General features: G+C 32.4%; 1 protein-coding gene across 2 annotated transcripts; it reads right to left on the minus strand.

Moving 5' to 3' along the window:
- Positions 1 to 218: 218 nt before the first annotated feature.
- Positions 219 to 26,617, minus strand: LOC144555696 (uncharacterized protein C24B11.05-like). 2 transcript variants are annotated; one of them, XM_078304100.1, is made up of 9 exons: positions 26,613 to 26,617; positions 2,079 to 2,147; positions 1,914 to 1,979; positions 1,681 to 1,778; positions 1,527 to 1,564; positions 1,316 to 1,403; positions 947 to 1,219; positions 793 to 858; positions 219 to 530 (listed from the first exon to the last, which is right to left on the minus strand). In XM_078304100.1, exons 2-9 carry the CDS (start codon positions 2,137 to 2,139, stop codon positions 372 to 374), a joined length of 849 nt encoding a protein of 282 aa, XP_078160226.1. In that variant the 5' UTR covers positions 2,140 to 2,147; positions 26,613 to 26,617; the 3' UTR covers positions 219 to 371. The 2 variants fall into 2 exon arrangements, with proteins under 2 accessions (XP_078160226.1, XP_078160225.1); XM_078304099.1 differs by lacking the exon at positions 26,613 to 26,617 and adding an exon at positions 2,476 to 2,632.
- Between the last annotated feature and the right edge of the window lie 372 nt (positions 26,618 to 26,989).

Below are 26,989 nucleotides of genomic sequence, written 5' to 3' on the forward strand. Positions count from 1 at the left end.
CTACTTATGTTAGAAATATGATGGAATATTCTCATTTGCTGATTGTTGATTGCTAATTCTATATTGAACTTCTAATTCAGCGTCGCAATGTTTAATTAATTTTAGAAATGAAGATGCTTTAAGTTAATTTCTATATTTCTGTTACAGCTGTATATAATTTTATTTTTAATTTCATTGAAATAGATGCTTACATAATAAAAAAATTTAATGATAAAAAGGAGCAGCAGGACATAAATTTTATTTCTGAAACAAACAATTACAGAGTGAAACAAAAGGAAGGCATGTGACTTCTCTTTGCACCCTCCTCTGATCTAACAAGTCAGATTGTGAAAGGCTACATATGAAAAGTATAAATGTACTGATTGAGCTAATTAAGCAGTGACCGAGGTCTCGATTGCGACTTTGGCTGAGCAAATTACATCGTCTGATTTCTCAGTATCTTCATCCCACAGTTTTCGCAATGCCTCCTTTATGTTGTGCATGCTTTCAATCGCATAATCTGCGCCTTTTGTTCTTTGTGATGTGCCAACCTGCACCATTAATTTTTGCCTTGATTGATCAGGAATTAGTGCAAAAAGTATAACTAACAACTGGCATGTTACACATGAAAATATTAATTGGCAGCCACACTTTAATTTAATAGAAAGGGACAGATCTCAAGAATAAAAAATTGAAAGCAAGAGAGGAATGTGAAACACATGAATAACCGGAAACACCAGAGGAAGATTTATGACAGCAACTTTGTTTAATTAAATAGTTTTAATTTATGGTTTTTAAAAAGAGGAAAATTACCAGTACAGTGTGAAGGCCAATGCGCTTCCCTGATTGTAGGTTGCGGATACTGTCATCAAAGAAAATCTGTAACAAAATAGAATTAAATAATTATATAATCTCTTCAGATAAAGTAAGATTTTTTTTTTTCATTAAAGCAATCAGCTGCATTTACCATTCTTTGAGGATTGATATTAGAAATTTTGAGTGCATGCTCCATTGCATCGATATTGGGTTTGCATAAGATCGGAGTCTTGGGGAGTTCTTCAGTGGGCTTGATTTTTGTAAAATAATCTTCTATGTCAAATATTTTACTTGTATTGTCAGTTGCAAATGCAACTGAATCGGGATTAAGGGTTTCAAAACAAATTATTCCCTCAAAGCAATCTTCAATTCCAAGCCTCTTAAGAACCTTAGCCGCGTGCGCCTTGTCGCCGTTCGTGAAAATCTTGGATATAGAATACATTGTAAAAATAAAGGTAAGTTAAAAGAATTGGTGACTGGTAAAGTGCATTTGAAATTGCAACAATATTGAATTGCTTACCATTTTGCGGATCGGTAAGTTCAAGAGGAGGTGCCTCAGTGAAGGGTCTGGTTTGATATTATCATATGGCAATCTTCCATGAACAAAGCTGTCAAGATCAATGATAAAACTTTTTATCAATACTTCATTTATAAATTCTGAAATTCAATTTAAAGTAATTACTGTTAATTTTGTGATAATGGAAAACAGCTGAGAGAGAGAGTGAACCAACCCATGGTAGTCGTCGTTATCAAAATTGTATCCAATTGCCTATAAAAATGGTTAATGAAATGAATTAAGAGAAGTTATTTCCTTTAAGATTAATTTGAAATGTATTTGGTACGCAAAATATTATACAATTAATATTGTTTCATAAATTAGTTTACCCTTAGTCCTGCCATTGTTGTCCCGTAATGCTTGTAAAGTAATGTGCATAAGCTATCGATTTTGCTCAGTGGAACACCGAGTTTTTCCGCCATATATTCTGAAACAAAATTAAGTAACAAATAGTGCATTCAGAAGATAGCTTAATTTTGTGCTTGAATGTATCTTCAAATCCCTTACAAAAATTAAAATGTACAATAACATGGCTCAAAATGGAAGCAAAATGTATATATACCACCAATATTCTTACGGCACTCGGCCGCAATGCCGGAGCTCAGAGGATAGAGAGTATCGTCTAGGTCTACAAAAGAGGGAAAAAAACAAGAATTGAAAAAAATTACTCTCTGAACAAGAACAGTTGAAGAAGAATCAGATATGGAGGAGAAAATGTAAAATTTACCAAAGAGGAGGCAATCAAATTTCGGCCTTTTGGGCTGATTGCACCTGTCCTGGAATTCCATTCTGAATCCTGACAAATTGAAACAAACAGAGAGTTCAAAATTTTAACATAAAATTTGCAATCGTTTCCTTTTAAAAGGATACCTATTTCCCTCTTCTTCCTTTTTTTTTTTTTTTCTCGTACAACTTAATTGCACGAAAGGATTTTAAAAAAATTAACTAATGCACAAGACCAGCATACATTATCAGCTGGACTTTCACCAATTACTTTCCTTTTTTTGTTTTTAAACTTTACCTAAGATTTTTTTTTTTTTTTTTTTTCAAAACCAGCTCCTGTAATTTCGATACAAAATCATTAACGCTAATACATTGCAAGGATTTAATATAAGGAGACTTACTGAAACCAAAAGTACTTCTCTCAGGCAATTAATGTATACAGTTGCAAAGCTTTGTTGAAAATGGAATAGTATATGGTACTTTTGTTGTTGATCTCTTTTGCTTGTGTGGAAGGAGGAAAGAATCGAAGGAGAAGGGGAAGAGGAGAGGTTGGGAGACTTGGCATTAAATAGCCCAGATTCCGGTCCCACTTAATTATTAATGGCACTTCCACTTTTTCATATTTACCCTTTGAAAATCTTGTTGTACAGTTTTAGTTAATTACCCTTTGAAAATCTGTCTAGTTTCAAAATTTTCAATTCTTCAGAAAGCAATGACGAAATATGGGGAAGCATATTCCCTCACGTATTGCATCCTAAAATATATAAATTAAGAACGGTCTGGATTCAATCCATTGAATTCAGCCAAGTAAAAAAAAAAAATTCAGTGTCTATTAGAAATGAATTATGTAACACTTATGTTATCTGAAGATACAATTATTAAATCTAAACCGTTCTTAAGTTCTGACACAAATCTTAAAACGGATCCTTATATCAAAATAGGTACCGAATTCTTTTAATTTGACTGAGATTAAATCCAGATTTTTTTTTTTCAATTATATCCTCCAAGTATATGAGGGAATACAAATTCTTTTAGATTTAAAAGGTTCGCTTTGATATTCATGCCTGATTAAATCACAGTTTAAGGATTCAAATATGCTCCTTTTCTTAAGAAAATGAGCACCCTCGTGTTCTTCCATCCGAACTGTTTAAAATTAATCACATGGCTTCAATTTTTTTTTATATTAATATAATCTATTAAAATGAATCAGATATAATTGAAGCCGTGTGATTGATTTTGAACGGTTCAGATAGAAGAATAAAAGAGAGCAGATTTGGATCCCCTTAGGTAACCAGAATGGATGCGGATTCCAAATATGGAACCAGTGTTTTAAAATGCGGTTTTGTTCATGCATGCGGAAGGCCACTGCATATGCGGATTTTCATGCTGATTTATATATGCAGATTTTAAAATATAAATTCACGTATATATATATATATATATATTCATATTCATATATTTGAATTTATTTTCACATAATAACATAATCAACAATAATTTTTTGATTTTTTTAATATAAATTTTAATTAAAATACAATCAAATTATCAAAACCGCATGGAAAGACTGCATGGCCGCATATTCGGACCTTATGACCGCATTTTTAATCCGCATGACCGCATATGCGGCTGCATGGAAAAACGACATGGAAAAACGGCATGAGCATTCTAAGCACGGCTGCTGACCGCATACGCATATGCGGCTCATGCGGCCGCATTTTAAAACACTGTATGGAACTATGGAAGGGAAGGACATTGCACTATTGCAAAACAATGTACGAGCTGTTAAAAAATATAGGGTCATAATAGCAATATTTTGTTTTCTAGAAAATAATATTAGCAACTTCTCGAATCTGGGTCCAAAGTTACCAACTAACGCGGTTTCCCAATTATTATTATAAAAAAAATAATTCAAATTTTTGGCGTTGACACTTATGTTTACACTTGTTCTCATTAGTGAAAAATGTGCCAGCTGCTAATATCGCTTTAATATTATTTTCAGTTTTTAATATTTATAGGCCAAGATGCAAAATGTGCAGAAATGCATGCCTCTGCGGATGCGAAAATATACAGGAGAATTGTTGAGGCGTTATTTTTATTGTTATTATTATAATTGTTATTTACCTGAATCTGATTACAATAAATAATTTAAAATTAATTAAATGATAATTTTGTAGATTAAATTATTGATTCGGAAAGATTCCCTCGCTAATAAGTTTTTATTTAATTTTTTCACTATTATTATTTTCAATTCAACACTAAATCTAGTTCTATTAAACTAAATGGGAAAGGCTAGCGCGTGCTACCTGTAGCATACTTACATGCGGTGTAAAAATATTATCGAGTAGACTTCAAACGACGAATTCAAACCGCTAAAACTGATCTACTTCACGAGTGATGTATTTATATAAAAAGTTTATAAATTTTTCCATTTAATATAAAGTCAAGCAGTAAAAATAATAATGAATGCACTAAATTTAACTTATAAATCTTATTTTTTGATCATTGATTTTGTACTAAATAAATTCAAAAAAATTATAATCATTACTTGTAAATGCATCACTCGAGGAATAGATCGATTTCAACTGTTTGAATTCATCGTTGAATTAATGATAATAAATTTTTCAGAGATAGCATCGCATGTCACTATGTTACAAATAGCACACTATAGCTTTATTCAAACTTAAAAAAAAAAATATTATTAAGATGAGCACCAACAATAATAATGTTAATAATATTAATTAAAATATCGATATGTTAGTTCTCTATATAATTGATACAACGTAATAAATTAATCTACCGGTCTACACTTCCAACTTTGTCCAAAAAAAATTGCGGTCTCTTTTGTTTTTATTTTGCTGATGTTGCATTGCTTAAATGTCGGTGGGTATTTTTGTTTTTGTTTTTTTCATTTTTGTACTTGTTATCATGTCTATTTCAATTGATAATACCAACTTAGACAGGCTACGAGGTTTAAGTAAAATATTTAAAAAAAAATACTAATTAGGCAAAGCAAGCAAAATTGTGATTACCAAGGACCAATCGTGTAATTTCGATCTGTTGATCCTAATAAAATGATTGGCTGGCATTCTTACTGACCTGAGAGAACAAATCTAGAATATCCAATTAATGGATCATTCCGAGTTTTTTCTGGAGGCGCCTTATCCATGTACTTGTTTGCTGCTAGAAATATTTATGAGTGAGTCTATGGTACTATGCATATTACGATTTGTTACCGTGCTATAGCTCTATATTTGATTTTTCAAATTCTAACGATCGATCCGAACTGTTCATCTTGTTCTCCATATTAATATGTATTTGGAGACCAAATTTTATATTTTTTAAAATTTGTTTACTATTTTTTTAGATTTATTGAAAATCACTGTTTTTGGATGGTCCAGAATTTTCAGATCAAGTGATTTTCTAAATATCTAAAAAAAATAGTAAAAATTTTTCAAAAAAATGAAAAATTTGGTCTCCAAACACATATTAATATGGAGAACAAGATGAACGGTTCGGATCGACCGTTAGGATTTGAAAACTCGAATATAGAGCCGTAATACAGTAACAACCCGTGATATGCATAGTACCATAGACTCACTCAATATTTATTGCTATTTTTTTTTTCTCCTAATAGTAGTTGTAGTTAAACTAACTAACCGTACTGAGTTAGTTAAAAGCTTTGTTATTGTTTTGAAGGTAGCAAATTCTACATTGAAAATGAGGGAATAATATGAAATGAAAATTGAGAAATATTTGTGGTCCGTTGTTGGATTAGAAAGAAAGAATCAAATGACGCGTGTCCATGAAAATAATTGGTGCATGGAGGTGCCACCTCTTTGTTCATGTATGTATTAATTCTTATCGCCATGTTAATTACTACAAATCTGAAATTAGCCTTTGCAGATGGCATTTGACAGAGATATATATCCACACAATATATAGTTTGAGATATATCCAAGTATATATCGCCTCATGAAATAATTGTCACGGTCGGCTGAAATCTTTAGATTTATCAGAACCACCCATCCCTCAATAGGTCTCTAAACCACTAGTTGATTACAATACCAAATTTAAATCACCCATATCTGCTACCACAAAGTAGACACTTTTTGTGAGGAAAAAAAAATATATTTATGACGGTAGTCCGTTGCAAAAAAAAAAACTGAACAATGAGAGTAGTTCGTTGCAAAAAACCACTTTTTTATCCTTGGGAAAAATATCTCATTCTTGTTGATCCCATGACCACCTGTTGTGTTGATGCAGTTCCGCTTGATCTTATAAGATGAAACATGTTTTAACTTGGATCATTTGTTAGATGATCCTTTTATGTGCAGAAAAAGCTGATGCATACAAAAAAGGTGTGTTTGAATTTTCATTTCTATAATGTATTTGACCTTCAATTGCGATCACATAGAGATGGATAATTTTTAGTATATGTGTTTTTGTTTTAAAAAAAGTTGAACAATTTGGAAATATTCCTCAAATCAACCTAAAAATATACATATATATATCTTAGCCATTATTCGTATTATTCATGTATCATGTATATAAAGAAATGATGAAATTTGAGAATTAGTTTTTAATCTAGTGATTGAAATAATTATTTTACGAGAAGTTGAAATTTGAGAATTAATTTTTAATCCCGTGATTAAAATAATTATTTCATGAGAAGTTGTAAATTTAAATTTGATTAAATATCACTTTTAGATATTTAAAGTTGAAAGGTGCGATCTCTATTATAATCTAAAATATATATATAGTGAGATTGAGTGAATGTCTTGCTGTTTGTAACTTCACTCAATCTCACTGTGCTTAGTAAACAGAAAACGCTATCCTCTGTGGAGTTTTTCTGTGCGGAGCTTTTAATCTGGTCCATTCATTTCGGATCGGACAGACTGGATTAAGGGTTCACCAAATTTTGAGTTTTTTTAAAATTCGGGCAAAATCTGATCTGGTCCGTCCGATTCGAAACGAACGGACCAGATTAAAAGCTCCGCACAGCTCTGCACGCAAAAACTCTGCAGAGGATACTTTCCCTAGTAAACAGAGTACCTTAATAGAAGTTATAATTTTGATTTTTTTAGTACCTCAATCTCACCTTATAAAAAGAAAACTGGAAAGATAGTAAACAGAGTAAAAAAATAAAAAAAGGAAAAGAAAAAGGAAGGTTTAAAAATTAACGTTTTAATCCTCATTATTTTAAATAATTAAGTTGATTCTTGAACTTTTATTAGCACAACTAGTACTTGAACTTTTCAAAAGAAATCAAATTAGTCCCTTTAAAATATAAAAAAATTAAGTTATCCTTTCATCATAATTTTTGTTGAGGTGGATTATTATATTTGATCCCGTCAGTTTCTGATGTGCCGTCTCACTCTCAATATGGACCAAGCGTAAAATAGAAGTTAATTCAAACTATATTTTCAAATTCAATTCAGTTTTGTCGCACGTTCAACGCACTTATTATTGTATTATTATATTATATTATATTATATGAGAAGATCCACTTACAATTTTTTACAATTACAACATCTTACAATATAATTTTCTGAACTCCAAACAACCAATTTAAATTGTTCAACATGATCAATATATTAAGAGTGAGTCTATGGTACTATGCATATTACGATTTGTTACTGTGTTACGGCTCTATATTCGAGTTTTCAAATCCTAACGGTCGATCCGAACCGTTCATCTTGTTCTCCATATTAATTTGTGTTTGGAAACCAAATTTTACATTTTTTGAAATTTTTTTACTATTTTTTTTAGATTTATTGAAAATCACTGTTTTTGGATGGTCCAGAATTTTCAGATCAAGTGATTTTCTAAATATCTAAAAAAATAGTAATTTTTTTTCAAAAACTGTAAAATTTGGTCTCCAAACACATATTAATATGGAGAATAAGATGAACGGTTCGGATCGACCGTTAGGATTTGGAAACTCGAATATAGAGCCGTAGCTCGGTAACAACCCGTGATATGCATAGTACCATAGACTCACTCATATATTAAAATGTGCTTGAAGATCAAATTTTATATTTTTTTTGAATTTATTTACTATTTATTAAGATTGATACACAATTAATTGATTTGAAAACAACAGTTTTATAAAATACTTATGAAATAGTAAAAAAATAATTCAAAAACTATAAAAGTTCATCTCGAGACATATTTTAATATAGAGATCATATTGAACGGTATAGATTAACTGTTTAAACTTCAAAAAATTATATTATAAGATATTATAACTATATAATATTGTAAGTGAATCTCTTCTCATATTATATTAAGCTATTATATTACATTATATTATATTGTTCCAATAAGGTTGCATCTTCTCTACCGGTCCGATTAGTGCTGTTATCGACTTCCTTTCAGACATAAAAATAAAATCTTTCTTTTAAAATCTTATCTTTCATAAACCAGTATTTCTTGACTTCCTTTCAAAAACAAAGTAACCATGATTCCTTCTGTATATATAAGAAGAAAAAAAAACACGATGGACAAAAAAGGAACTAACAGTGCTCTGGTTACTAACATATGCAGCTCAGTTCTTGTTATATATACACACAAAAAAGGGTCACATATGTAGCCAAATAATTTTACATGTATGCAAATGGTACCTAAATAATAATCGGTTTATGTTGTTCTAGTTTGAAAATTGGTTTGTTAGGGTTTCGACGAAGGAGAGGCAAGAAATAAGAGAAACAATATTATGAGGAAGCTTAATTGTATTTCTTGAACTTCATTCTTACATAGAGTACAAATGACATAATTTATAACAACATAAATCTCTAAAAAGAGATACTATAAATGACATATTCTAAAATACCCTATACTAAAATACTAATTTTTCCTCCTTAATATAGTCTGCCAAACATAGCCTACTATTTCTAACATCCTGCTAAATCAAGCATGATGAAAATATATGATGAAATGAGAGGCATACATAACATGGTTTTTGATTGGATAATTGTTTTTTTTTTTTTTAGCGCAGTATTTGGGTGGTGGTTGGGAGGTATGAATGATTGAAGAGATAAGATCAGTTTCTTAATATAACTAATCAGGCGATGGCATTCTTCCAAATCTATAATTATTGATTATTACATTGATTATGATGTGATTGTGTTTGTTTGTGCAAGTTACAATGGCATTTTAATTTGAAAAGAACAGAATTAGTCAGGCACTTTTAGCATTAAGTAGGGAGAAAATAGCAATTATGTATGAAATTGCTATTTTGTGGGCTTCAGACAGCTGTTTTATTTTGAATAATTATTTCTGTACCCGCACTACAGTACCCGCGCTACAGTAACTGCATTTAGAGGAATAATGTATTATGGTCCCAACTAATTATATTGTGTCCACTAATTATTATTCTAAAAAGATATTATATAGTCTCAACTAATTATTATTCTAAAATTCCAGCAGCACCCTTTCAAAGCCTCGGCACTAATTTCGCGTCAACATTTCTCTAACAAAAATAGTTGACCTCATAAAAATAAATACTTCAGTCCATAGATATAAATACTTTCAATACTTAGATATTAATACTTTCAGTGTCATATATAAAAAGAAAAGAGATCCAATTACAACATTATGGCAGTTTAGGTCTCCACAAGCAGTTATGTAAAAATTACAACATTGTTTACTATATAGATATAAATACTTGTGTTCTTTGAACTATATACTTCAAGATTTGACTATTAATATTAAAAAAAAAGTTATGGATCTGGAACGGTTGCGGTCCCCACAAGCAATTATGGCAATTTAGATGCGGGTACGACATCAAAAATTTCAAAAAAAAAGTACGGGTACGATTATTTAAAAATAATTAATTTATCATTTACATTATTTACTATATAGATATAAATATTTGTGTTCTTTGAACTATTTACTTCAAGATTTGACTATTAATATTTTAAAATAAAGTTACATATCTGGAACAGTTGCTGTCCTCACAAGCAATTATGGCAGTTTAGGTGCGGGTACGACATTAGAAATTTCAAAAAAAAGTGCGGGTACGATTATTTAAAAATAATTAATTTATTATTTACATTGTTTACTATATAGATATAAATACTTGTGTTCTTTGAACTACATACTTCAAGATTTGACTATTAATATTAAAAAAAAAGTTACAGATTTTAAGTGCAGTTATAGCAGTTTGGTCCTCACAAACAGTTATGGCAATTTAGGTGCGGGTACTGTGCAGGTACAGTAGCGCAGGTACTCATATCAGTTTCCTTTTATTTTATGATAACTTACAAGTCACAAGAAACAAAAACATTGAAATTTTTTTAGGATTTTAGTGCTCATCAAACTTTTATTGTACATTTTATTGGTATTGTAAAATGTTTGTTCAATCCGCGAATTTAAATTCTAGATATATTCTTCATATTTTAATAGGATGTGTGCTAAATTTAAGATAGTTTAAATTGCTTTATTATCCATCAAAAAGCTATTAACCACTAAAATTTTAAAATTGTTCGATAATAAAATTTAAGGTAATTTCAAATTATCAAAATTTTAATACAAATTCTATCTGATTAAGAGTGGATCTATTATTTGTTTTATTTAAATTCTAATTAGAAGTATCCAGAAATTCATCACAAAAAAAATATGTTCTTGTGGGTCGTGGCAGTCGTTCTAGTTTCACAATAAAATAAGTTCTCACTAAATGGATAGCATTTCTATTATCCGAAATTTTTTTTTTATGAAGAAAATGTTATCCAAATATTTGCTTTCTTGATATAATTGTTACGTTACGAAATTTTTACAATTAAATTCAAATGAATTAAAAGCAAGAATCAAGTTAATTGTGCTAACAAAATGAAAGTTAAAACCTTAATTTAGGTTCCTCTAATTAAGTAAGTTAAGTGTGAATCGAAACCGCGTCGAAATTTCGAGAATTTGAGACTTTACAGGCTCACTGCGTCCGCACTGGTAGGTGACTGCGGGTGACTGACCCGCACTGACTTCTGTTTTCCTTAAATTGCCTTTGAAATTTCTGTGAGTGCGGGTGAGGCCACCTGCACTGCGGGTGGGTGCGGCCGCACTCATGATTTTCTGTGTTGAACTGAAATTGGCTAAGTACTGAGTGCGAGTGAGGCCACCCGCACTGCGGGTCAGTGCGTCCGCACTGGGCTCGAACTTTTTCTGAAATTCTGTCAAAAATCTACTAAGTGCTGAGTGCGGGTGAAGTGACCCGCACTGCGGGTGGAGGACCCGCACCGACACCGATTTTTGCACTGGAAAGTGCTGGAAGGACCTACAAACTGCCGAGTGCGTCCGCACTCAGATCCAGTGCGGGTGAGTGATCCGCACTGGGTGATTCCAAGGGCTTATTTGCATAATTCCTGCTCTCTCTCTCTCTCCCACTTCATTCCTTTACCATTTTAAGTGAAATTTCTGCCAAGAGAGAAGAAAAAGAGCGAGAGAGTTTCCCGTTCCTCTCAAACCCCTGATTGTTGCGAGAAATCGAAACCAGAACCGAGTAAACGCCCGTGGATCTCTCCTAACTCTCCTATTTGGTATTTCTTTCTCTTTCTATTTCTCTCGAAAAACTCAGATTTCTCGATTTCTCATATTTTCGTTTTAAACTCGAGATTTGTGTTCGAATTGCTCGAGGACTAGTTCCTCTACACTCATTGCTTGTTTATTTGTCAATCTTTTTCCCGATTTCTTCCGATTTGTGAAATCTGATTTCTAGGGTTTCGTGCCAAAATTGAAAGTTGGCATAATCGTGATTTGATTTGTTTAACCCGACCAATTAGACTTGTAATCGGTAGGGTTGCCTCCTGATCGTGAATTTTTAGAACATTTAACGGTTAATTTGAGGTTTTGACCAAATTAGGGTTTAACCAATCGGTAAATTGAATTGATCCGAGAACCAAAGTAGTGAAACGGTGATTGATTATTACCAAAGTGAAATGGTATATGGCTAGAGGGCCTAGATGCATTTGTGCACCGTTATATGAGATTTTTAATAAGAAAGAAGGAACCGAAAAGAATTGATTTGGGACTGTACATACCCTAAGTAAATGTATAGACCACTGAACCCGAATTAAACCAAGTATACGTATAATATAGGTGTAGGCTCGGTCGAGCAAAACTTAACGAGGCAATTCGAGACGCCCGATCCGTAGCTAAGCGGTACGCTCGTCTTACTAAGGTGCGGGATTCTTGGACTTGTTTGATACTTTATTTTCAGGAATTAAACTGTTTATTCGTTTGTCATGTTGAATGATTAATTGTTGCATATTTTGGAATTCATGCTGCATATTGATTCTTGCATAAATGAGAATGATTGAATTGATAGGTTAAGTTTAACTGGCATGTTGGTATGGTTATTAGTTGTTTAGTTCTATTAATTGTGCTTGTTGTGAATGAATCTGCCAGGCCGACCTGTTTAGGTGGCTGGTTAAGGTAACGGTGACCTATCCGTTGACCGGTGTTTATGAATTTGCCAGGCCGACCTGTTTAGGTGGCTGGATAGGGTGACGCTGCTGACTTATGCGTTTGACCTGTTAGAATTTGCCAGACCGACCTGTTTAGGTGGCTGGATGAGGTGACGCTGCTGACTTATGCGTTGACCTGTTATGATTTTGCGAGACTGACCTGTATGTGTGGCTTTGATATATATATATTTGCTTGAGATTTAGCAAAGTTGACCTGTATAGTTAACTTTGATTCCATGTGATTGCATTTGTCAAGTTGACCTGTATTGGTGACTTGTAACCGGATCTTAGAAAATGGTTAAGCCAAACAGCAATTGCAGATGGGTGTCTGATAAAGGGTCCAGCTTGGTTGGCCATCTGTAGGCGCTTGTAACCCTACAGATGTGGGTTTGATAACGGTTCAGCTCGAAAGAACATCTGTAATTGCTACCAGCCCTAACGAACTGAGTTAGGAATCGAGTTAAGCCAAAATATATGTTGTGTTTTGAAATCCATATTGAAAACTCCGTAAACTGTGTTTCAGGTTGATTAACTGTTGTCGAGTAGTGGCATTATGTTATTTATGTTTTCGTATATATCGGTTTGCATTGTTATTGTTTGGGTTTCATTGTTGAATATAGAGTTTGATTGCAAGTCCAATAATTCGTATGTGGCAAATTCGCACTGGGAATTTATTCTCACCCCCACCCTCCCGGGTAATTTACAGGTACTGGTGCGACTGATCCTGGAGAGGCACGCGAGTAGTAGGCCATAGTAGCTTACCATCTCATGACCTTAGTACATTTTGTTGTATAGTAGTAGGGTAGGCCTCGTGGTTGGTATCCGGATGAGATACTTTTTGTTGTATGAAATTCTGACCAGACTGTGTACTCTGATTTGTGTATATATAAACTTGGTTTATATTATTATGATTTGAATTGTTAAGTATAAATTGAATAGCCTTGTAAGCATACACGGCGTTGTATGCTTACGGCGGGAGACTGCCGCGTCCCGTGACCGCGGGGTGTGACAATAATGAAATAATCTAATTAATCTTATGATTTGTAAATCCAAACGAATTAGGTCGTTGAATCTAATCTTGATTGAAATAAAATTGTTGGTCCAGCGAGTATGAAGACGTAGTCATATAAAATGGTGAAGTTTAGGCTTCGCTACAAAAATTTAACTAGCAATATATATATATATATATTTTGGGATATTATCATCTTATTCTTGGATAAGACGTAATGGAATTATTTGTTTATAATTTTATTTAATGTGTTACATCATTTTCTCCATTATTTCCCACTATTTATGATAGGAAATTTTTTATTCATAGAAATTAAGGAAAAGGAAGAAAGAGAAACAAAAAGAGTACATAGTTTGTAATATTGATAGAAAGTTCGGTACAGATTTTATCAATTTTACCAATTTTAACAATCAAAACAATTAGAATAGGTAGAATTTGCACCGTTCCTAACCTTTTTCCCCAACTATCCGCAACAACAGGAATTCGTGAGTTAGGATAGGTAAGATTTCTACCTATCTAAACATTTGTTATATTAAAATATTTCTATAGTTTGTATGGGTAAACATTCTACCGATCAAAACATATCTCTGGAGTTAGAAATGGTGCAAATTCTACCTATCCTAATTATTTTGATTGTTAAAATCGATAAAATTTATACTGATATTTCTATCAATATTACAAACTATGTATTCTTTCTGTTTCTCTCTCTATCTTTTTCTTAATTTCTGTGAATAAAAAATTTCCTTTATGATGGACGCAACTTTTAACAAACAAAATACTTTGTGATAATGGTTTATCCTAATTAAAAATATCCGGCATGGCCAATAATTGGAGTGCTCTGTATGCTTTGGATTTTGGAATCAGAGTAGAGCATAGGCACCCTGTCTCCAGTTGTAGTCATATTTAATTATATATTAAGGTTAATTAATTGCTAAATGAACCTACGGATGCGTTATTAATATAGTAGCGTAAAAACATAATTGTAAAATTGTATGTACAAGTACAGAAAATTGCGTTGTTAATAATAAATAACTATATTATTAGAGGAAATGTATATTTGTTAATCAAAGATAGTTGTCAGTCAAAACGCCATATTTGTTACTTGTTAGTATATTTAAAAAAAAAAAAAAAAAAGTTACCTCTGATAGATTTGACATGTAGAAAATATGAGTTTTCTCATCACAAATGTTCAGGAGTAAATAATCTCTTCCAATTGCATATATTTTTAACAAATTTTAAACACTGTATGATTACTAAATGTAATGGTCCAATTTACAATTAGTTACTTGTTCTTAACATTTAACAAAAAAAAAAAGATATTAACATATAATTAGCAACAATAAAAAAATGTTCAGAGATGAACAATGGGGTGGTCATACCTAGGGCTGTCAAAAAAGCTCGCGGCTCGCTCGTGGCTCGCCTCTAGCTCGCTCGGTAGTGGACCGAGCTGTTAACGAGCCAGCTCAGCTCAGGCTCGGGTCAAAATAAACGAGCTGAGCCAGGGGTCAGCTCGGACCGGGCCAGCTCGGCTCGTTAAGCTACAGTGGATTTAGGGTTTAGCCCCGTATAATTTTAAGTCCAGTCTCATTTTCAAAGACATAATATGCAAAATTGATGTATTTTTGGTGTGAGAAAAAAAATATGGGCTTCAGTTGCTTGAAGATGTGCCCACTGAATGATTTCTTAAATTTTTTGAATGAGATTTCTTATTTTTATATTTTTGAATTTGTATAATAGCAGCCCAATAAAGCCTAGCGAGCCAGGGGTTTTTGGCTCGGATGACCTAAGTCCAGCTCGCTCGGTCCAGGCTCGGGCCAAAATAAACGAGCCGAGCCAAGGCCCAGCTCGTTTACACCCTACTACTCATACCTTGGATAGACACTCGTGTGAACTCTAATGGATAATTCAAAAATCTAGACCGTTTTATAATTAGATTGTTCAAGACTACTAATTCCTCAAAAAAAATTAAATAATTTTTTAAATAGTCAGTTGTAGTATCTTAATCTTGTTCCTTATAATAAACATTACACTGGAAAAAAAATTGAAAAAAATATATATAATTATTACACGTGAATACGTTATAGTCTAGTGGGTTTTTTTCCCACTTATTTTGCTATTTTTCTTCTATCATTTTTTTTTTGTTGAAACTTTTTTCTTCTATTTTGTTGCGCCTTATTTTCAGCTTATCTTTAACTTTTCAGTTCAAAAAGCTTTGTTTTCATTTTTATAAAAGAATATAAATTAGTTAGGGGTTTGATCCCTTTTTTTTCAAAAAGAAAAAAAAAAAAACTATTGCACATGTCAGCTAACAACTGAAGTTACAAGAATCAACATTTAATTTAAGAGTAAAAAAAACTAAATTTTATCTTCGTGAGAAGTTGTGAAAAGTTGTAAGTTTGAAATTCAAATAAATATATTATTATAAATATTAAAATAAAATTAAAAAAAATTAAATTTCCATCTTTTTATCTAAAAAAACTATAACCACAATTCACAACAAATTAGCAGTTTGCTATATATCACTTTGCAAGAACTGCATTCCTCCACATTTTTCTCTGAAGTTCAATACGTTACTAAAGTGGAAAAAAATGTGCCGTATCGTACTGGTATCGTGACTTTGGTCATGTGTTATGTCGTGCCATGATCAAATTAATTTTTCACGTAATCAAAATGTTAAGGGATGGTTATGGCACGCGAATGGTCACGCCACATGAGTTACGCCATGCCTAAATGTGCTGTGACCAAACGTGACTCGTGTAACTCGCGTAACAACTTAATTATAATTTAGGTTAGTTTATTCAAGATTTATTATTTGGTTGAAGATTTAACGGTCCTAATTACAAGTGATTCAGGTGACCACGTGTCGTATCGTGATTATATTTTTCGCGTGACGTGACACTTAAAATTCAGTCTTAGTTATATAAGTTCAACCTATTCAGGTATTGTTCTTAACACTTAAAATTCACTTAATTTTATTGTTGAGCAACAACGTTTATATAAGTTCAACCTCCAAGTAAAAATAAACAAAATTCAGTCATTTGTTTTTTGTTTCCCATAAATTATTTATTTTTGCTCATAATTTTCCAATGCAAATTTTATGTACAATGTACTAAACACTTGATATTTATTTTAGCACTCAAGATATAATTTATATTTTAAATCATGAAGGGAAAATATATGTTGTTACAACAATCCTAGCTCTGAGACTAATTTAATTGTTACAACAACCTTAGTTCTAAACTTCTGATACTGATTCGTTAGGATTTTGGAATAAATAGAAATAGAGAGAGAAATAATAAGACAAATTCAATGAAAAAGGGACTTGTATTCAGCTTGATTTCTAATTACACGAGTACATACTGCTTGTTTATAAAAAAAAAAATATTATCTAGACAAGAAAGAACCAACACATTGATTTTGGGCGATATTATTTTGAGAGCACGATTTTGAATATCTAGAGTTTGAGAGAAATTTTTATCTCATTATACTCAATTTGTCATTCAACTTTTTCCATCTTATATTTTCAATATACATAAAACACAAAAGGAAACAACTAAATATATTACATGAGAATTAAAATTCTAAATTTGAAAACGGATTCTTTTTTATTTGATGTGTCGCCCAATTAATAGAGATAAAAATAATAAGATGGAAACAACTCAATTCTTAATACTTTAATTTGAATTAACACTTTGTTATAAAACGGATCCCAAGGTTTGAACTAGTGTACATTGCATCCGGTTCTTTTTTATTCCTAACTCATTTTTTTTATTTTACTAACAAGACTAATTAAATGCGAGGCACGTGAAACGCTTGGCATAACGTGTTACGCGACTACTTAAACCCACACTTAATTTGTATATCTATCTTTAAAATTCGTACTAAGGACGGTGGGTATCGTTTTCTATATCTAGCACCATAAATGCAACAACATATTATGTATGCGTTTTGTTTAATGTGAATCATGTGAGATCTCTTTAAGCGCATTCCTTGCTTTGTTGATTTTTAATGTGTTTTAAACTTTTAATTGATCTATATCAGTACCAAAAGTGCCAAAAAGGAGAGATCACTATTTCTCATTGCAAATTTCATCATATGGAGGGAAAGGTGCGCACGAACCTTCAGAGATGTAGAACATGAAGTGGATGAACTGATGGAACAGATCAAAGAACAATGGAGATATAGCATAGCACAAGCGGTGGGGTGGTCATGTGAAGCCCAATAAATGGTCTATAAGACACCTTAGGATTTTTTTTTTTTTTCAATCTATTTAAAATCATACGGAAGATGAGCTCTCTGTCAGCCTGAGCTATGTATATGTACCTTCATTTACCACTTTTGCAATTTATATTTTTAGCAATGAGCTATGTAACACTACTCATTGAACTATGTAACACTACTCATGTTGAGTCTTGTAACATCTCATTCTTCAATCAAATAGAGGCTAGACCTCTGTTTCACTCAAAAAAAATATCAGTAGCAAAAATGATCAAAGCTTTAAATTTAAGTAATTCGTAGAATTACATTCTTATAGGTACCTATCTGAAGTGAGCAAAATATAAATTATTTATAGTAACATTCCAAATATGCTTGAGGATCAATTAGCATTTCATAATATTTAAAAATATGACGTCAATTTGTAAAACAACGGATCCAGGTGGCTCTCTCTCCTGTGCGCTGGCAATACCCTCATAAAATATGCTCTCCGTATTTATTTTTATTTTTTTAGAACTTGGCAGTAACTGCCAAGAATTTTATAGCAGAAAACAAAATAATGTTTACAAATTTTTTTATAGCAAAATAATGTTCTTACTCTGTTACAATTAAATGAGCATATCACACAGCCTCGTATTTCATATATATCACTAACCTGATCCTTGAATCAGCTGCCTGGCAACCTGACAAGGCAGGTTAGAGCTGCCCAAAAAATGCAAAAAATGCTAAAAAAGCCCCAAATGTACAATCACCCGTGTCGTCCTGTAGCAAGCCCAAAACTGTCCCTAATTTCAGCAGCAACGCAGCCTAAGAGCATTTCATCGATCACCCTCTGTTGTGAAATCCACATCCACCTGTACCAGTACTGGTACAGATGCTGGTACAGTACCAGTAGAAAACAGTCTTAGTACTTAGTAGTATGCGAAGCAGCTCATTGAAGATAGCTCTACTGCTCTACACCATCTATGCCAGCAGGACTTCTGGTATCACCTCTGACGTGAATGTGGCGGCGTTTTGTTGCTTCCTTAAGGAACCAAACATCACAAAACAAGTAGATAGATTCAGATAGCTATTGCATTCCTCAATTTCCACATGCATATAACCATCGTCATTAAAAAATAATAGTTTTGTGTGAACAACATTAAAGTAAGGGAATTTACAATTTTAGTTACCTAGCTCCAGGTTTTTACCCTTGATATATCATTGATTCTAGTTACTTAAATTTGTCTATCACCAGATCAGTATTAAATAGGCACTTGTAAGAAAAGGCATTCCCACACATGTCATCAGTATTTTCAACCTATTTTATCAATATGAAATTACATAAATAAAAGGAAACTTCATGTGACACCTTATATTATATTCTCTATTCTAGTAGTTACTCTTAAAAAATACTTAAAGTAAATTCCCTTGCAGCGCTATTTACTAAATATGTTAGATCAGGCGGGGGCGTACTGTGTACTCCTTGTAGCACTATTTACTAAATAGGTTACTTTTTAGCTAGTTAGAGTGACTTGTAAATACTCTCTTTTAATATATTTGTTGCCGACAATTGTCGACAACCTTTAAAAAAGAAGGGAGAATTTCCTGTATGCCCATTTAAAATTTTGAAATAGCCAATATCCCCGTAGAATCACTATAATATCCAATATCGCCACACAAAAGTAATTTTCTTTCTTCTATCCCCATTCTATCATTTAATTTAATTTTAAATATTTTTTAAAAAAATATTGACCATTATACCCTCTACTTCTAAATAGAGTTGTCATGTACCTGTCTTCTTCTTTCTCCCAATACTTACACGAGAAAATCTTTTAGTATTTAGGGGTACAGTAGAGCAACTAATTGCTATTAATCAAAAGCAAATCCATATGGACCAATATACTCTTTAGTTTTTAATGGGGATAATATTTTCTTGTATATTCATCTTCCTTCTTTATGTTCAAGAAAGTACCTTTCAGGTATCGCTTGTGCCTTGTTTCTCCTCTCTGGTTAGGTCTACTGCGAAATAATAAAATTTGGGTAAACATTTCATAGGCTGGTGTTAATTAATTGGGCAAACTTTTTTCTGGTACTAATGAATTCAATGGAGAAAACAAGAAATGACTGGTAAATAACCTGAAGCAACTTATGAATGGTACAAGGAAGGGTCCAGATAAATGTTAGAGGCTTAGAGCTGTCGAGGTAATAACAGCACCTGTAAATCTCCAAGCATTTTTTCACCAGCGGGGTAAATTGGAAACGGTGGGCTCAATTGAAGGCCATATTCCAACACAGATTAATTAGGCAAAAAAATTCTTATACAAGTAGCCGGACCAGTTCCATATTATAAACTGAGATTATTTAAAATAAAATTTACCTAACACCCAATCTGTAGTGTAAAAAACATGCACCAGTCCGGTGTTTTGCTCTTTTCAGTGGGCGATACTGGGCCCCGTTTTTTTTTTTCCTACCACCCTAAAAAATTAGAATTAAATGAATACCATCTGAAAAATCGGAATTCAGATTCCGCCACGTTCGCACCGTGGATCTGCGAACGGGTTGACCCGTCCGCAGATCCACGGTGCGAACGGGTCGGTGCGCAGATCCACAGTGTGAACGGGTCACTCAAGCGGGTCATGACGCGAGCGTGTCAGTGCACAGATCCACGGGTCGGTGCGCAGATTCACGGTGTGAACGGGTCACACGAGCGGGTCAGTCCGCAGATCCATTTCCCGAACGGGTTGGCGATCCGTCCACAGATCCACGGTGCGAACGTGGCGGAATCTGAAATCTGATTATTCGGGTGGTATTCATTTAATTCTGATTTTTGATGGTGGTAGGAAAAAAAAACAGTACTGGGCCTAATCCTCTACAGTGACATTACTTTTTGATAATTTGTATGATCCAAACCTTTGTTTACACTAATCAAAATAAAAATCACAAAACCTAAAGAAATAAAGATGAGGAATAGCCTGAGGCTGAGAGAGGAGAACCTCCCAATAGTACAAGAAATTCAAGCTCAATAGCTTCACCTTCAAATTTTCTCGGTTTCTCCGAAGGGAGGCACACACACGAGGGAGAACTCGGGCTGATTTTTTTTCCCGTGCAATCTCCTTCAACAGGTAATATCAAGACGTGAGTGTTTGAGAGGAAGAACAGGCCATCTTCATTAAGATAAAAGTTCATTTTTGTAATATAAAGTGTCTGGTAATATCTTTTTTATGAAAATATGTTGTTTTGTACGAAATTTTTAATTCTCTTATAATATGATCTCGTTGCAACGCACGGACACAATACTAGTAATTTGTAATATCAAATATGTATAGAAAAAGGAAAGTAGAAAGATTGACGAATACAAAACATTGTACCTGTACAGGGTACACTAAAGTTGTAGCATCCGAAAAAATCCCCGAATCTCTGCAAATCCATTAATGCACAATTGCTGAAACAAAAAGGACTGTTGTAAGTTGTAACTTGTTATCTTTGCTAAAGTTCTGATTGAATATAAGCTCCATTGTACGGATATTGACTATTATTTAACCACTGACTATCTTTGAAAAGGTATCTTTTGCTTGAGTATATTTTGAGAACCCAAAATTTTGAAAACTACAAAAGTTCTTAAGAGTTGTAAACTATTATGAATCGTCTATACTAATTAATTTATTTAGGGGTTGGAGATCTCGCCTTGATCAATGAAACGAGGAAAAGGGGCACGCCCTTGCCGCAGAGTGCGTATCCTCTGAGATATCTCAACTTTTGCGTGACCGACGTGTCCGGTGCCTATTCCGGGTGATGTAGGGGTCAGTATTATGTGTGCTTTGAGATTCGTGCAGAACGTAGTTAAACGGTTGGGATATTACATAAAGTCACGCAAAGTTTGAGATATCTCAGAGGATACGAATTCCTCGCCGCAGGGTCCGGAGGCGACGGAGAGGAGATTGGGCCCACAGGCCTCCCGGAGAGGTAATTATAAATGGTGGTTGTGTATCTTAATTAGAAGGAGAATGGTTTAATAGCGATCCAGATTCCAGAGGCAACAATCCCTGATGCTCTGCAGAGTGGCACAGGCCCAAATGTCTCTGACGCGTACACCATTAACGGGCTTCCAGGCCCACTTTAATTACAACTGTTCTGTTCTGTTCTGTTCTGCTCTGTTCTGCTGAAGGTATGCTTGGGTTCCCATTAAATTTTAATTAACAGGAAAGTGGTTTAATAGCCTGTTAATTATGCATTATGCACTTCTGTTGATCATCATTATTCATTACTACATATTCACAGAGGGATCATTAAAGTATAAATTGTAAAATTTGTCTTTGCTGGGGACGCTATTTTTTGTTATCTTACCTGCTGTGATTTTACATGGGCTCCTTGTGGAAATTAAAAAATGAGGAGAGTTCCAAATGTCTCCATTTTGTGTATCTCAATCATATTTTTATTTTTAAAAATTTAAATAACTCAAAGTTTAAAACTTAAACGTCAAAATAAAACCGTTAGATGCGATCTATGTTATTTTCTCTATGTGCCCATAAAAAATTATCACATTTTGATTTTGTTTTTATGTGAATCAATAAATTAAAAAACTAACGTCTAGAAATTATCCACATTAGTATACATTTTTACAAGCTCGAGATAACAACCAAAACAAAGTTGAAATGCCATAAGTTTTTACATGTGCATAGATAAAATGTAGTTCATATCCAACGATTTTATTTTGAATTTTAAAATTTAAATTTTGAGTTATTCAAGTTTTTAAAAATCGAGGCATAATGAAGACACAAAAAATGGAGGTACTTGAACCCACCTCTTATATATATTTTTTTTTGTTATTATGATCGGATAACCTATATTTTATACTCAAAACTCCTTTAAGAGAGTTCATATTTCTATGTAATAATTTCATAAAGTTAATTGTGTTATTTCTTATTATATAGATTTTTAGAGTTTTGAAAATAAAAAATTTAAAACCTTCAAAGAGCCTGCGGAGTGGTGAGAAAAATCGAACTCTTGATTTTTAAATAACCAACCGTCCTAAGACTTTTTATTAACTAACTGTACTATATCTTCTTTCGAAAGAAAAAAATATTCAGCCATTTTTATTAAAACCCTAAAAAAAGGTTTTTATAAAAGTGCCTCCAGTTCAGTTTTTTTTAAATTGCTCCAATCGTCCGAAGCAGGGGCTAGGGGTGTAAACGGTCGGATACGGATCGGATAGTGGTCTTATCGTATCCGTATCCGTTATAATTTTTTGGATACGGATACGGATAGTCTCGGATACGGATACAGATCGGATATTAAATGTTACGGATACGGATCGGATATCGGACGGATACAGATATTTTTCATAATTAGCTTGTTAGTTACAAAACATCTATTATATTATTAAAATATTAGTCACTAATTATGTCATAGTGTTATATTATTCATCAAAATATATATCTATATGCAATTTAATAAATTATTCGTACAATATGCAATTTAATAAATCAATTTAAAAACATATATCACATTTGTTGTGGTTTAAAGTATAAACGGTCGGATACGGATAGTAAAATGCCTTACCATATCCGTATCCGTTATAATTTTTTAGATACGGATAGTCTCGGATACGGATACGGATCGGATAATTTAAGTACTTTTTCGGATTCAGATTCGGACAAAATCGGATATTATCCGATCCGTTTACACCCCTAGCAGGGGCAGTCCACAATCCTAGCTGATCGTCCAAGGCAGGGACGGTCCACTAGGGACCTGGCCGCCTAGAGGCCGAGCGGTCCTCTATTTTTTTGTTAGAGATCTTAATATTTTCATTTAAATAATTTTGTGAAGTTTTAGTTTTCTCGTTTAGGATATGTCAAAAAATAAGACATTTGATATATTTATGAAGTAATGTCGTAACTCTTTATAACTTTGATTTGATTTGTTAGTTGGATATCATAAGTCTAAAGATAACACTAATTAAGGACTTGACCTTGATTCTTAATAATTTATTTTATTCAAATATACACAAGGAAATATAGTTAGATTGCCTCAATGATTTATTTTCTAGAGAATAATTGGAGAGCGAGAGAGAGAATAATTGAATTATTTGATTATTGTCAACATATACCATTTGCTTGAATAAGCAAAATAGTAAATGCATTTTAAAATAATTATATGGATAATTCTTGAATAATCTCTTAGGCTTTTGACTAAATAAAATACCGATCGTTGCATGTCTACTGTTGATTGAAAACTTAAACTGAATTTTTGAGGCACTAAACAACGTTTTTTGTAATTTTGATGCTTCTAATGCTTGGGGTTCCCCCGAACAAAATTCAGATCTGTCTCGTCCCCCCCCCCCCCCTCCAAAAAGTGGTCATACGCGCAAATCCGACTTTCCTAGTCAAAGTTATGGCTGTTTAAAGTTTTTTCAAAAACTGAACTTTGAAAATTCATAACTAATTATCAAAAAAATCCAAATAAATTGAAATTTGTGTCAATTCTTTGTATTTTTGAATGCTCTACATGCTGGTATAATCACTTTTATAGTTTGATTCCTGTATCAGTCCAGACTTGCTGATTTACTAGCAGATATCAAATTTGATGTTTTTAGTGCATTGCATTATACCGATGGCCTTTGCTTAGTGCGTGGCTGTTGAGTTTGGACTTGGTAACATACCAGCTTGAATTTTTTTGAATCAAGGCCAAGTCCTTAATTAGTGTTATCTTTAGACTTGTGATATCCAACTGACAAATCAAATCAAAGTTTTTTTTGAGTAAAAGTTGGAGGTCAACCCACCAAACTATTTAATATTTTTGTGATACAACAAAGGATTTCCTCCATCTTGTTTTCGAATCCATGACCTCTCATATAGAGACCACGTGCCTTTGCCACTAGACCAAATGCTAGTTCTTAAATCAAATCAAAGTTATAAAGAGTTACAACATCACTTTATAAATATATCAAATGTCTTATTTTCTGACATACACTCTAAACAAGAAAACTAAAAATTCACAAAATTATTTAAATAACAATATTAAGATCTCTATAAAAAAAAAATAGAGGACTGTCCGACCCCCAAACAGTGAGGTCCCTAGTGGACCGCCCCTGCCCCGGGCGGTCAGCTAGGATTATGGACTGCCCTGCCCCGGTCGGTTGGGGCATTTTTTTTTTTTTTTTAAAAAAATTGAACTGGGGGGCACTTTTGTAAAAACTTTTTTTTAGAGTTTTAATAAAAATGACCAAAAAATGCTTAACTGCAAGATTTTTATAAAATTATTATTTTTGAAATTTAATTTATTCTAAAATATATATTTCTTTTAAAAATGCGGAGAATTTTATAAACCGAGATTCTATAATTAAAAGTTGCGCGTTGAAGTTGGTATAATTCATCAAATTCGAAAAGTATTCGGAGAGGTGTTAAAAAAAAGAATAATTTAGTACAATACGTATATTATTCAGAACCGTGTTACTATATTTACGACTATAAGAATATTGTGAGATTCAAAGTAATTTTGAAGAACATAAAGAGTTCTTATTTTCCAAATCCATATTGACCAGTGAATTTTTTTTATCCGAAAAACAGGACCAATATCCCCCGAGGATGTAAAAGAAAAACTTTCCTATCTTTTCCTTTTTGGCTCAGTTTTTCCTTTATTTTTCCTTCTGAGGCCCTCAGGTTAAATGAAGAAAAGCTAATTGAGTTTCAAGCATAAGCATGTTTTCTAGTGCTCGACTTGGCAAAAATCTAATTTGATCTTAATAATTCGTTCGATTTGATTTGGATCCAAATTCTATCCATCTTGATTATTTCAAAAAGTATAGTTAATAATCCGAAGTTACGCGATTCGTTCATTATCATCTTTATATATAGTGATAAAATCAGCCGAGCTTTATCACCAATTCACCATGCTCACTCCGATTCAAATTCAAATCTTACTTGATAATTTTAAAAAGTCAAATAGGCCTAAATCTAATCCAGATAATCCAAAATCCAAGACAATTGTTGTCGCAATTATAAAACTTATTTAATTAAAAGGAAAAAAGATAGGAGCCTGATAATTGTACCTCAAACAAAATCTCCGAGCGTGTCCCCCAAGTAGTTTAACAAAAAAAACTTTCAATGTTATTTAACTTTCATTTTCAGCGCTAATATCCAAACATTTAAAGCTCTGTTTATAACATTTTACAATGCTACTCGCAAGCATTAAAATTCTAAATTTGTATAGTTTTAACTCCTAACTACTTTTATTTTCAAGCCAAAAATGGAAAGATTCATTTGACCCACTTTTTTTTTTTTAAAAAATTTCTAATCATTCTCATCCATTTTCTCGACGATTCGTGATGAATTTTGCGAATCTAAAAATATGAACGTTTTTTATCCGATTTTCTCTTTCAAATGTGATCCATGAAGAATAATTTCGAATTATATTTGTGTCTTGATTTTTTTTAGCACTTTAAATCTTGGTGACTTTCAGTTTTTTTTTTAATTTTGCTTCAAAATAATTTAAAACATATAAACTTCATTAATAACACTTTAAATCTCTAGAATAAAACATATAAACCTCATGTACAAAGAATTAAAACCTCAAAAATAACATTTCAAATCATATAAACCTCATGTACAAAGCCTTGAAAATTTTAATAGTTGTAAACTGAGATTTAAAAACTTGAAAATTTAAAGTGCTCATGAGTTTTACTTTAAAAATAACAAATGACTTTAAAATTACTCAAAAGTATTTCTTCATGGATCTTATTTGAAAGATAAAATCGTATAGAAAACGTTCGTATTTTTATATTCGTAAAATTCATCACGGATCATCGGGAAAATAAATTATAATGATCAGAGAAAAAAATAAAAAAGAGTGGATGAAATGAATCTTTCCGTTTTTGGCTTGAAAACAAAAATAGTTAGAAATTAAAACTATGCAAACTATGCAGATTTAGAATTTTAATGCTTTCAGACAGATGTTTACATGCTTACGAGTAGCATTGTAAAATGTTATAAACATAGTTTTAAATGTTTTGATATTAGCGTTGGAAATGAAAGTTAGATAATATTGGAAGTTTTTTCTGTTAAACTATTTGAGGGACGTGCTTGGGTATGATAGCTCAGGGTACCAGAACATTTCTCAAAAAATATATATGTTAGTTATGATACCTTTGCAGGACAAATAAACATTAAAAAATTTGTTTAAATATACTAATTTTTTTATGGACGGCTCACATTAATTGAATCAGATGATTATGTTATGTTATCAAGATTTTCTAAA

This window comes from Carex rostrata, chromosome 6 (assembly GCF_964058835.1).
Source record: "Carex rostrata chromosome 6, lpCarRost1.2, whole genome shotgun sequence".
Lineage (NCBI taxonomy): Eukaryota > Viridiplantae > Streptophyta > Magnoliopsida > Poales > Cyperaceae > Carex > Carex rostrata.